The sequence below is a fragment of the Monodon monoceros genome, unplaced genomic scaffold (genome assembly GCF_005190385.1).
Source record: "Monodon monoceros isolate NGI ecotype Baffin Bay Population unplaced genomic scaffold, NGI_Narwhal_1 Super_Scaffold_18, whole genome shotgun sequence".
Lineage (NCBI taxonomy): Eukaryota > Metazoa > Chordata > Mammalia > Artiodactyla > Monodontidae > Monodon > Monodon monoceros.
This window is the reverse complement of record NW_021703774.1, coordinates 140,903,384-140,917,444: the sequence shown is the minus strand read 5'-3', so window position 1 is coordinate 140,917,444 and position 14,061 is coordinate 140,903,384. Positions and strand designations below refer to the sequence as shown.

Sequence of the window (14,061 nt, the reverse complement as noted above, 5' to 3'; positions counted from 1 at the left end):
CAACTTTTCTCTGGGCTATATGCCAGACCGAGGGGAAGGAAAGGAGCTTTAAATCCCAGGGTCATAGCTTTGTTGTGGGACTTGTCCTTCCTAAAGGTGAGTGACAAGAGTCACAGAAGACCAAACCTGGTCACTTCCCCAGACTGGCCTTTCCTCATTAACTGTCCTCCCTTCATTCCATGCCATCTACCAGGCAGTTTCCCCATTCCCCATGATTTTAAAGCTTATTTCTCAGGAGACCAGGGCACTTCCTTGACACTTGGATCCACTGAGTGATCTGGGGAGAACCTGGCCCTGGAATATGCAGCAACATCATAGTACCAACCCTGCCATCTGCAGAGTCAAGACAAGGCAGCACAGAGCTGGGGAAGAGAAAAGAAACTGCCTGTGGGGTAGAGGATGGGGGAGAAGGATCATTCATGACACAAGAACTCTGCTGTTCATTCAGGAAGCCAAAGGAGGAGGGCAGGAATTGCATTTGGATAGACAACCAGGCATCACTCTGGGAAATAAGGGAAAAGCCCAAGCAGAATGGCCACACCTACTCACCAGGGCTGGTTATCGTCAGGAGGTCTAGGTGCCGCTGTTGCTGCAAAAGAAAACACATTGTGAGAGCACTGATTCAAGCCAGAGCCAAACTTGTTGCTTAGCAGGTCAGGGTGAACGTGCAAAGGGGATGTTCAGACACGCAGAGCAGGCTGTATTGCGGAGGACGTGGTCTCACAGTTCTGCAGGGAGGCCTTGCACCCTAGAGACAAGGGGGAATGGATAGCCTTTCTGGTCAGAGCCGAAAGGGCCTTAGAGACCTTCCAGTCAGACCTATCTTATACTTTGGGAAAATGAAGTCCTGAGAGGAATGTGGCTTACCTATAGCCACAAAGAAAGTCCCTTTCCAGACTCCCAGCCATGGCTCACTCCTCTGTACCAGGCAGCCTCAGATTTCTCTTTGGTCACACTGGCTGTACTGGTTAAGTGTCTGATATCCTGGCAACCCTCTTTGCCTTGGGTCCTTAAGTCACTGTCACCCTCCTGATACTCCTTTCTAACCAAGATACTCCTGGGGGCTGGTTTATTTATTAAATCTGCTCAACAATGCTATGACAATTTCAATTACTGACGAACAAACCATTACTTTTCTAACTGAATCCTCATCTCTCTGTACCATACAACATTCAAAGAAAATAATATTTGTCAGGTACACTAGCCCATATAGATGAAGTTGCTCTTGTTTGGAGGCAACTAGCCTTGGCCCCAAGGGCTGAGGTGGTCAATATCTCAGTTGGCTCACCCCCTATCACACCATACTTACGGAGAAGCCTAGTCCTGAAATGGATGTCATGGGAACCTGAGGGTGGAGAAGAGGGTATTGTAGGCTGAGGATGGGGCAGTGGGAAGCAACTCTCTTAAAGACAAGTCAGGATTCCTTAAGCCTCAGTCAACCTGTCTCTTTCCTACACTTGATTTTCTATTAGTAGCAATTTCCATTAATATGTAGTTTTTTTTTCTTAAAAAGATGTCCTAACAAACTTCACTTTGAGAACCACTGCTTCAAGGATACACATCGCAGGAGCTTCTGATTATCTGGTACTTCATCCAGCGGGTCCTTTGCCATATTTCACCTCACCTACATTTCCCTCTTTATCTTGCCTCTCCCCTAGAATGGCTTCCTGAAATTCTGCTTAAGCAGAAAGGAGAAGGCAGCAACATTTTTTGAGTACGGAATATAGGCCAGGCACAGTACCAGGCACTTTGATGTGTCATTTCTTCTTACACTCTTGGCAATCCTACAGGGTTGGTAATATACAACAGAGGGACATGGGGTTCAGACAGGAGAAATTATCTGCCTAAGACCACATCTTCATTGAATGAGAGAGCCAGGATTAGAATTCAGTCAGTTCTAATCTTGGCTTGAAAGTCCAATATATGATCATGCACAATAAATCACTTAGCATGATGCCTGGTACTTAATAGGTACTTAATAAAAAGAGCTATTTTTGTATTGATGTTTTGTTATTATTATAGACCATGTGACCCTTGCTTTATAAAACCTGCCTTGCCCCTTTTCATAGAATTATTGGTACCGGAGCTCAAAGGTCATTGAGTCTGACCTGCTACCAGTATAGGAATCCCCTCAGCAATGTCCCCACCAGTTGTATGAACTGATTCTGTTTTATCCTTTTGCCTGACAGGGAACTCACTTTTTGTCAGTTAAAATTTTTTTTTCTGTTTTTTTTGGCCATGCCACACGGCATGTGGGATTTTAGTTCCCCAACAAGCAATCGAACCCGTGTCCCTAAATAGCTCTACTTTGAGCAGGGTTAAAAGCTGCTTCCTTATGAAATCATCCCTGTTTCTAGCTGCTTCAGTCCATGACAAGCTTGGAGGTCTGAAGGAGATCTGTGTCATCTTCCCTCCTGGTTAAATATTTCCAGTTCCTTCACCTTTTCCTTATAAGACCTGGTCTCAAATCTCCTGGCCCTTGTGGTCCCCTCCTCTTCCATTTAAATTTGATCTGTCCCAGTCAAAACCTCTTTAAGATCTCTCTACCTCTATCTATCTCTATCTCTCTATCTCTCTATCCCTCTCTCTAATGATTTTTCAGGGCCCTAAAAGCAGGTCTGCAGCCTTTCATAGCCTTCTTAATCACGCATCCCTGTTTTACTGCCAGCTCATAATTCATTCCAGTTGACATTTTCAAGCAACAGTGCAACTCCAAGATGTCACTGACCTCCACTGTGAGCACACATCCTCGTGCTGAAATGAAACACACACCCACATATGCAAGCTAGAAGGACTGCTGGAGCCAGACTGCCTGCTTTCCCAATCACAGAACCAGGCTAGTGGGACAACTGGCTCACGCTGCCTTTGCCAAGGCCAGCCTGTGAGGCTAGGCCCTTCCCTCATACATGAGGAAGGAAGACAATCTGTCCTTCTATTTTTCCATAAGCTTGGTTTTGTGGCAATTGCCGTTGGTGAAGGAGGTCCATTTATCTGAAAAGTGTCTATTTCCTCATTAAGATCTATCTCTAAATGGTGATTCTGTGTCCAGGGTCCAGTAGAGAAAAAATGGAAGAAAATCTGACAGGAACACGGACAGACCTGGCCTTGTGTCCTAGCTCCTCTCTGTAGTTTTGGATAATTTACTGTTATGTCTCCGGCCGTGAACTTCATACCTCTAAAATGAGTGAGTGAGACTGAAATACTGTCAGTGACTCTGAGTCAAATACAGCCAGACACTGTGCTTGTGGGCTCCCCTTCCGGTGTAGAGTTCTCTGAGCACGCCTGTAGCCAGGACCCTGGGGGCTAAATGACAGAGCTGAGAATTTAAAAGAGAACAAATTTTAAGCTCACCTCTCACACAGCAATTTTCAGTGCTTGTGTGTCTTCCTCACTAGCTGAGGGGCATCTTAAGGGCCTGGAACATCTATTATTCAGTCCATGGCACACAATAGCCTTCAGTAAACATCGCTAAACTCAGCTGAACCATTCCTGGAATGCACATTATCCTTTCAAATCCCCATGCCTTTGCTCACGCTGTTCTAACTAATCTCCTGAGATCTTCATGGAGCTCCCTCCTCACAACTCAAGACGTCCATGAGGTCTGCTCTGCACCTCAGCTCCCAGACCTAACCCCCTTCTCTCCTTTCCTCAGAACAGAATATTTCACACTTTGTTCTTCCAATGCATCTCGTAAAACCTAACTTTTGTATCATGCTCTGTCTTAATTATCTGTTTCCTTCTCTGTTTCTCTCATGTGGTCTTTACCTGAGGATAAGACTATGCCATTTCCTCCCTATATTTCCATTGCCCAGCACAAAGGCTGAAAGGAATGCTTGATGCCATCTAGTTCAAATGATTCAACTATTCCATTATTCCCTCTGCAACAACCCTGTTAGGTAGGAATTCATCAGCATGGAAAGTAAGCATGCCCCTTCCTCTACAGGACTTCCCCCCTGTCACGGCTTTGGGGATTCCTGCCTTTATGATTTTGCTCCTGCCATCTCAGCAGCAATATTATCTATCCACCTCCTCTGGAGACCTTCCTTCCTTTACTCCCACCCATAGGATCACCAGGCACTTTGTATTGATGTTTTGTTATTATTATAGACCATGTGACCCTTGGTTTATAAAACCTGCCTTGCCCCTTTTCATAGAATTATTGGTACCAGAGCTCAAAGGTCATTGAGTCTGACCTGCCACCAGTATAGGAATCCTCTCAGCAATGTCCCCACCAGTTGTATGAACTGATTCTGTTTTATAAAACCTGCCTTGCCCCTTTTCATAGAATTATTGGTACCAGAGCTCTCTCCTGGACTCCTATAGCTCCTACTGTCTGTACCACTCCTGTAGTGATGAATTAAATCTAACTTGGTGACAACTCCCTCTAACCTACGGTTCACAGACATATGTGTGCACCACCTAGTGGCCCAAGCAGGTAAGTGTAGACTAGTGTTTTAACCTGTAGCTCTTAAGACAGGATTACAAAGTCTGCATGTTCTATATGCAAATAAAAACAAAAGTGTACATTCAAGAATCACTGTGCAGTAGTGAGGGTGGGAGGGAGACACGAGAGGGAGGGGATATGGGGGTATATGTATACGTATAGCTGCTGCACTTTGTTATACAGCAGAAACTAACACACCATTGTAAAGCAATTATACTCCAGTAAAGATGTTTAAAAAAAAAAAAAAGCATCACAACAGTTTGAACCTAAGATACTAAAGTATCCAAATAATTCACTCAAAGTCCTTAAGAAATAAAAGGAATAAACGAAAGAGAAAATTTTCATTACTAAACAGTGTGCCTAGTATAATCATTTAGGATCACCAGCGGAAACTGCTTGGCATTTATTACAATAGGGCACGTGATTTGTGGAATTTGACCAATAATAGAAAACTAGTTATATAAGAAGGGAGCATGGTGGACATAAAGAATTACCAGATTATTTAAATTAGTTACCAACTGAGAGACATAAGGGCCTTTTACATGGGCATGATATATTACCTAACTGCCTGGATGGCAGAATATGCAATGTTAGTTGGAGGAAATGAAGGTAGCTAGCTAGGCAGCAGGTTTGGTAGGCTGACAGGGCCTGCTGACTGAGGGCTGAGCAGCTGAACCATTAGCTAACCATAAGCTACAGTCTCAGGAAGGCAGGCCCTTCACACGTGTGGTAGTGGTACCGTGTGTGTGTGTGTGTGTGTGTGTGTGTGTGTGTGTGTGTTGAGGAGTGGGGGGAACATTTCTCCTCAGATAAAGGAATTCTAAACCAACACAGAGGGCAATGTGTCCAAGTGTGCCTGTATGGCATTCCATGGATTCCTGGCAGAGTGTGGGTATGCCAGGGTTGAGTCAGTTAGGAGGGAATGTGTGGACTCCTGGCTGTGTATGACTCTGCATCCAGCTTTCCCTGGTAAGAGTGGTGCCTCATAAACATTCAGAGGAAACCCATTTCTGTGTTTAACCAATGTGTGGTTGATGCAGAGTCATGACTCCATAAAGATCATGGGAGCTGGAGGTTCCAAGGTCAATAGGAGTAATCTCTGAATTTGATGCCAACCAAGGATGGCAGAAGCATCTGTAGTGGATGCTTAAGGAACTGTGTATCAGCATCCTTGTTCCAAGAGTCATCCATATTCCTCTGTTCATCCAGTGGAAGCTATTTTGTTAATACAACGCTACTTCACCTCTGGTCACAGTTGACAGCCCCAAGGGTAAAAGTACTGAAAGGTGGGTCAGTTAGAAACCTCATCTAGGAATTTTGGATCTTTTGTGATTTCAATTATTCTCAATGAAAACTATTGTTGTCCAACATTAAAGAATCTATCTTTAAAATTTTTGTAATGAAAGTAACACATGCTTATTTTTGTCATTTTCCAAATTTCCAGAAAATACAGAAAGTAAAAATGAATGAAATCCCACCACTGAAAGAGAAGCACAGTTAGCATTGTTTTGGTTTTTTTTTTTTTGTCATCTTTCTTGCTTGTGTTTATTTAACAAGGTCATATTTATATATAACAAATGAAGCATGCTTTAATCTTGTACAGCATTATGTTATTATTATTATTTTTTTGGTCTCAGGCTGAGTCTTTAAAGTATAAGAATGTAAGTCACATATATTTATCGTTATGTGACAACTCTTGTTGCTGTGATTTTGTTTCTAGTCCTTTTTCAGGGAAGGTGGTGTTAGTAAGACATCAAGAGAGAACTACTTGGTTATTTTGTCACAGGAGGCAGTTTGAAAAGCCCAGCTACTGCAGCCTAGAGATGTAAACAAAGTCCTCTGAATCTGGGGAGACTCTTCCAGGCAATATCCAACCTGCAAGATACTCTTTTCTTCATGTCTGAAGTCCTTCTCCCTGCAGTTACACGAAGTATTTTGTGGAAAGAGCTCCAAAATCAAAATCAGACAGACAAACATATGAATCCTGACTCTACCATCTTTGAGCTGTTGTTATCCTAGGCATGTTACTTAAGCTAGTTGGCAATTAGGTATCCCATTCATAAAAAGAGTGTAGACCAACCTCCAGGAGCCTAACAGGAAAGAGAAGCTGAGAGAAAGAAGAAGAATCATTCACAGGTGAGGGGGTTGTGGTGGGGGGTGGGAGGTGTCAATAGGTAGAATGGGAAGCACACTGGTCGGAGGCTAGGATTTCTGAGTGCCTCTCCAGCTGTGCCCCACCTCAGGCTGAGACTTTGGGCTTCTCACCATCTGGTACCTAGCCTTTTACAACAGCACCTTAACTGGTCTCCCTGCTTCGTGTCTTGCAAACTGCTGCTGCAGCTGGAGTGAACTTTCTAGAATGACATCTTAAAACTCACCAGGGCTCCTACAGAATAAAGTTTAACCATTTAGCTGCTGTTGGAGGACTTCTGTGACCCAGCTCCTGCCTCTTTTCTCCTGCTCCTTCAGACTCTGAGCTCCAACCACGATGAGCCACTTCCAGTTCCCCAAATTTTGCTGTGCTCTCACCTCAAGGTCTTTGCACGTGTTGTTCCCTCTTAGAACTACAACCCAAGCAGATTTACCTGGCTAATTCCTACTTGTTATTCAGCTCTCCACTCTCATGCCACCTCTTCTGTAAAGGCTTTCTTGACTTGCCAAGGCTGGACTGGATCTTGCCCTTATCCCTCTGACCTTCCCTATCAGAGCAGCATCACACTGCATCTCCCTGGCCTATTTACTCCTCCATCCTCTCCACTGGCTGCGTGATCTCCCTGAGGGCAAGGGCTGTGCCATTATTACTTCAATCCTCTCAGGGACTAGCCCAGTGCCTGACCAACAGATGATAACAAAGATTTGCCGATCACTGGTTACCAAGATGATAACTAGAGAAGTTCCTGCTGAATCGATCATCAGAAAAGGTCTTTAGTTTCATCCCCTTCTCTCTCAAAAGACACACACCATAATTTTTCTCAAAACCCTCTCTGATTCTGTCTTGGTGACCTAGGTAGACCACTGAGAATTTGGCCATCTTCATCTGGATGAGTAATTATGAAGCTACAGTTAAAAACGGACTTTTCATTTTCATCGCGAACTGCATTGCAATTGCTTCTCGGAATGAGAAAGGGACGTGGTGTTCCAGGAGCTCAGGGACTGGTTTGCTGTGTGAGGTTCCATGTGGTAGAAAAGAACAGTCACTGATTACGTGTTCTGTTTTGCTTTTTTCTGTTTCATGCAGGATAGCTATTAGGGGAAAAATCAGTCTTTCATGTCGTAGACTGGAGATAATTTAAATAAGACGACCAGTAATCCCTGTGCATTTTCCTGTCACTCCGGAAGCCAGCCATAATGGGGAGGACCTGGGGATCCACACCCTCTAGAAAGGGAGGTCACAGGGGCATAGGCACACATTTGGCTTCATGGCTCAGACCCTCTTTTCCCTGCAACCCCCTTCCTGTTCAGTTCCCACCCCCCACCCCTCACCCAGCCATAGTCATTTTCTAGGCATCTAGGGATCTCAGGTTCCCTCCCTGCCCTACCCCAAGCAGAGCCTGCTCCCTAGAAAACATCTTATGTGGTGCTGACCTCTCCCTAAACTCACTACTTCTGATTGTTCTTACTCCAGTCTAGCCTGCTTACTGGCTGCAGGACTGATCACTCTGAAATTAAATTTGATCCTTTCTTAGAATAATTTAATGATCCCCATTGTCAACAAGGGATGAGAAATATCCACAAATTCTATGTTATTTGAAAAAGCAGTTTTTATATTTTAACATGACCTCATGTTTGGAGAACAAACAAAAAGTTACCTATTATTTTCGGAACCAAACTTCAGATAATAAAGGTGGGTCTAATCACCTTGGTCAGTGTCACATGTAGAAGATGTGGCAGGAGGAAGGTGTGGGGAAAGCCAGTCGCCTCTGTGAGGAAAGGGAGCAGGGATTATGAAAGTGTGAAAAACGCTGTCTCAAGCACTGAGCTCATGCCCACACCCCACTGAAGTGGGACGCCGGTCTTCTGTTTACCTGACCATTCTGTATGCCATCACCTTACCTGTCCCTGACCCTGCCTTCTGCCTTTGACATGGCCCTCTTTCTACTTCTCCTCATATGCTGAACAAGTGATGTGCAGCATGGCTTCTGCAGATAGCCCTGGAACTTCACTTTCTGCCTCTTCACTTGTTCACTCATTAATCCAACAAATAACCATGAAGCATCTACTCTGTTCCAGGCATATTGCTGAGGAGAACGAGAAAGACACAGCCCCTGTTTTCAAAGAGATAGCTAATAGTGGAGTGGAGAAGACATATTAAGCAAATAATCACACAGTATGAATTAATTTCAGTTACGGTAAGTGCTCCAAAGAAAAACATGGGGAAAGGTACATGACCAGGGTTCAACGTATTCCTCAAGCCCCACCCGGGCCAATGGCTGATGCCTGGACGCCTCCCCTAAGCATCCACCAACTCCACCACCTTCCAGGGGAACCTGACCAATGGCTGAGGCTTAGCTGCCCTTTTGGGCGCCTACTCCCATCAGGATAATAAAAAAAATGCATTAGCCTTTTACTGAGGGAGAGAGTGAACATCACTCAAGGCTGAACTAGAATCTCATGACTAGGGGTTAAATTAAGTGGGAAGCAGAGTGGGGCAGCAGACGAAAGCTAGGGCTGCACAAGCGAGATTGCATCAATGTACTTCACCGAGTAGTTTCTGCTCCTGTAGCTTCCTGTTATTGGAAAAGCCAGGCACCCAAGTGGCTTTCATCCCCAGGGCAGCTTAATGGAGCATTTGGGTTCACCTCTGGCAGTCTGCACAAAAGCAGGGCCAGTGGCAATGGAGAGGAGCATATGAAACTGCAGAGACATTTTGGAAGCAGGATGAATGGCAGCAGAGGCTGTAGCAGCTGCATTTGCTGAGCACTTACTCTGTGCCAATCCTCACAACCTTCTGAGGCCAGCATTGTTACCCGTTTTAACAAATGGAGAAGCTGAAGTTCAAGAGGTTAGGTTACGTGCTCAAGGTCACAGCTGCTAATGGAAGAACCTAGATTCAAACCCATACTGTTGGCCTCTGATGCCCGTGCCCAGGTAGCTGTGAGAGTATTGAGTTATGAGAAATGTTCTTGGCCATCCCCAGGTTTCACAGGGGAGTGGGAGGGGCTATGACTTAAGCGTGATGTTTTGTATTTTTCCTTCATAGCGTTCACAATTTGAAATTCTATATTTATCTGTATTTATATTTGATTAATGTCATTCTCATTATATGCTAAGCTCCATGGCAGAAAGGACAGTTTAGTTTTCCTGGCAGAGTGGACTCTATCTAAATATGTATTAAAAAATTAAATGTGGAAGGCTAGATCAGGTTTTTGAAGAGGGCTGGATAAACAGCTGAAACCCTTACTCCTGCTGGAAAGAAATGACACACGTCCCATCCTAAAACCCCAGAGACTCAGACGGGGGCTTGTGCTGGAAGACTTCACCCTGCCCAGCTCTGGAGGAAACAGTGAGAGGAAGGTTGTTCCAGTCATGAGTCAGAAGATTCCATGCCAGGACAGATTGCTTCTTCCCCACCCTCTGCTCCAGCAATATAAGGCCATGTGGGAACCTGCAAGAACAGACGTGGCATCTAAAGTGACAGTGAAGCTCAGCGCTGGAGAGGATGCATGCATGGCTGACAGATGCCTACCCAGTACACCCATGGGCCCCAAAGCCTCTGAGCATTGATTTAATCATGTCTCACATTACAGTTAGGTATTTATATATTAGTCTCTTTTTTTCTTCCCACCTGTACCTCCCCTCTCTCCATCTCCTCCCCCCCCCACCTTCTCCTCCAAGGTGACAGATGAATATTTTCTATATTGGGTATTCTTCTGTACCTGATCCCAGATAGGACCACAGGAAGTTTGTTACAGATATGATATTTTGGCTTACTATCAGACAAAGTTATATGGTTATAAATTCTCTTTTTTTATATGTTTTAAGTCACAACTTTTCTTTTGTGAAATCAAATTTTAGAGTTTAAAAGATGCCTTTTAGCGCTTCCCTGGTGGCGCAGTGGTTGAGAGTCCGCCCGCCAATGCAGGGGACACGGGTTCATGCCCTGGTCCGGGAGGATCCCACATGCCGCGGAGAGGCTGGGCCCGTGAGCCATGGCCGCTGAGCCTGCGTGTCCGGAGCCTGTGCTCCGCAACGGGAGAGGCCACAACAGTGAGAGGCCCGCGTACCGCAAAAAAAAAAAAAAAAAAAAAAAAAAAAAGATATGCCTTTTAGGTCTTCAGTTTATACTTCAAAGCTGCGATTACCCCTCATCCTCAAGATCACCACGACCCAGCATGAGTGAGGCTATCCCACGACATAGCCTCCTGGAATGTCAGAGCAAGGGGTTTGCAGGTCATTTGGTCCAACTGCTTTATTTCAACGAAAAGCAAACCAAGCCCACAGAGGGGAAGGGAGCTGCTCAGTCACCTGCCACAGTGTTCTGCACTATTTGCTTATGTGCCTCCTTCAACAGAGTGGAAAAAAAGGGATGTCTGTATCCCATCCATGCCTAAAAGAGCACAGATGCTCAGAGAACAAAAAACTGTTGAGGAAAGCAAGACAGTGGGATAAGGTTATGGAGGCAGGGGAGGAACTTAGTTAAGAATTTATTTTGAGTTTTAATACCATTATTTCTATTTGATTCAACTGGTTTTAAGTGAGGAGTTATCAAGAGGACTTCCTTCAAGAGGTGGTAATTGAAATGGCCCCTAAAGGACAGGAACCAATTTACTTCTCACTGAGAAAGTGAAGCCAACTTTAAAAAGAATAGCACAGGAATCTGGGTTGGCCATAGGCCCTGCTGTCCTCTGTCTCTAGGAGCTAATGAGTCTGTTCATGTTTGATGTCTGGTTCTTAAGACTATCAGGTTATCTCCTTGAAACACTATTTTCTGGTTGTTTCTTTACATATTTGGTTATTCAACATATAACACTAATTCCAAAAAAATTTGAAGATGCTTAAGAGAATGCAATAAAATTAAGGCACATGTAATTAAAGACATGGAGAAAAAGAAAAATAAGGAGAAATCAGATGCTAGGTACAAGGTCATAACTCAGAATTCATATCCTGAGATACTCTTCTCACTTGCTAGAGGTAGGGTACAAATTTGGCTCTCGGCTTTTCAACAACTTAGGCACAGTGGAAAACTAGGTTACAATATACCCAGTGTCCTAAGGAAAAAACAAAAACCCCAAATAAAACAGTTGAATTACAGAATCTCCACTGTTCCTAACTTGAGATCTGAGGGAAATATCTTCTTAGGGTCCTTAGAAAGGGTATCTTGAGGCCTAGTGGTTGATAGGATTTGGCCAGGTCATGCAGTGACATACCAGCAGACCTGAGTCCCATTCTGCTTTTGAATAAGGCTTATGGAGCACAGAGATAGGTGAAATGACCACCAGGACCAGAATAAGAGGCCCCAGGTCTGTGCCATGGATAAGAGCAAAGGACAGACATGAGCACAAATCGTAGCCTGTATACTCACAAGTATATAGCCCTTGGATGAATTACTTAAACTCTCTCTCATTTCCACATTTCTTTTTTTTTTTTTAAATTTATTTACTTTTGGCTGCGTTGGGTCTTCGTTGCTGCATGCAGGCTTTCTCTAGTTGCAGCAAGCGGGGGCTACTCTTCGTTGCCACGCGCGGGCTTCTCATTGCGGTGGTGGCTTCTCTTGATGCGGAGCACGGGCTCTAGGCACACCGGCTTCAGTAGCTGCAGCACGTGGGCTCAGCAGTTGTGGTCTGCAGGCTCTGGAGTGCAGACTCAGTAGTTGTGGCTCACGGGCTTAGCTGCTCTGCGGCATGTGGCATCTTCCTGGAGCAGGGATTGAACCCCTGTCCCCTGCATTGGCAGGCGGGTTCTTAACCACTGCGCCATCAGGGAAGCACCCATTTCCACATTTCTAATGTAGGGATAAGAAGAGTTTTTAAACCAGAATATAATTCCACTCAGAGTTTTTATATTATAACAAACATTACTGTATTATGGAATATAATATAAAATCCACGTCTCTTTTAAAGAGAAAAGATTCCATAAAACATTAAAGTTATGGATTTTTTGAGTGTCAAGGTCACTCTTCCCTACTTAGGTGGAAGAGCTCGGAGGCTCTGTCTTCACAAAGGATCGTATCACACTCAAGTAAGTGTTCAATAAAGGTTTTTTTGCTCCCATTCTCCTTCAGATTCAGCAAGTGTGCAAAGTTGTTCACACAGGCCTGCACAGAACTGTGGTAAGGACTGAGTGAAATAATGAACCAGAAACACTTGTATTTTGGCCCCAGCTTTGCCACTTTCTTGCTGTATGAGCCAATAATTTACCTTCTCTGATCATGTCTCTACCACATACTAAGTGATCATGGGCAAGTCAGTTAAATACTTTTAAATGGGTTTTTAGCAACCCACCTACTTGTAAAGCAGTTAGCCTTGCGCTTGTCATATAATCTGGGGGTAAATGGCACTTAGACTGCTAAGACTTTTATTTTTAATTCCGAAACTGCTTGGAAAGCCTTTCCTCCTCTCTGTCTCTATATATGACTTCTCTATTACGTCATCACCTTCTGGAAGCCTCTGCTCTCCTAGGCTGGGTTAGGTGCCTCCTCCAGGCCCCTCAGCACTTTGTCCTACCCTTGGCCACAGACATTGTCACTGTGGGTTGCAATCATCTGTGAGTCACCCTGCCGTGAGAGCTCTTGCAGACAAGGATGCTGTGTGATTCAGATTGGTATCTCCAGCTCATACCACTGTACTTGGCACAGAGAAGGCCTTCAGTCATGTTTGCTGAATTGCATGAAACTGGAGTTCTTGAGAAAAATATCATGATATTCAGGATAAAACTGTGGCACTGAAAGTGAGGCAACATTAATCTGTGTTCCTGCCCATCCAGAGTAATGCCTCTGCACAATGTCAGTTATATATACCACAGGAAGTAGAAGTGTCTGGCCATAACAGTCTATTTTCCGCATTTGACTAGCTCTCATGGAAGCTCCATTCCACGCTGACGGGCCACGACTTTCCATAAGAAATTGTCAGCTTGATTGTGGGGAAAGAATCCAGATCTAATTGTTCTTTGTAAGCCTGGGACAGAAGGTATTATTGCTTGAAAAATGGAACTGTCTAAATTAATTTTCCTGAAACAAACATCTTTGCCAAATAAAAGCAATGCATAATAACAATCCATAATTAAAAGTAAAATGATACCTTTTGTTACGTGGGGAAGGCAAATGTGTTCACTACAAAAAAAGACCAAAATGTGATTTTCTTGGAACTCCAGGGACACACCTTGAAGTCTGAGAGAGGGATGTGTATGTGTATGTGTATGTGTGTGTGTGTGTTCAGGAGTAGAGTAGGGTGGGAGAGATATCTCTTTCTGCCTTTTTTTTTCTTTTCCTTTCCTTTTCTTTCCTTTTGCTTTTGAAAAACAAACATCATTCATGTCTGATTTCTGAACAATGCAGCCAGAATATTCTCATTACACTTTTAGTAGATAGGAATTGGAAAAGTGAGGGGAGTTAACATTTATAGAACTGCCCTTATTTTCCCTTGACTAAATTTCCTAACCTATTTTAAAATTTATTCCAA

At 44.0% G+C, this 14,061-nt stretch overlaps 1 protein-coding gene across 1 annotated transcript in view; it reads right to left on the bottom strand.

Moving 5' to 3' along the window:
• Positions 1-14,061, bottom strand: part of AGBL4 (ATP/GTP binding protein like 4) — a 1,273,876-nt gene that overhangs the window by 342,284 nt on the left and 917,531 nt on the right. The window contains exon 6 of the mRNA XM_029227007.1: positions 550-589. Coding sequence (XP_029082840.1) covers positions 550-589 — 40 coding nt within the window. The remainder of the gene's footprint in view (positions 1-549; positions 590-14,061) is intronic.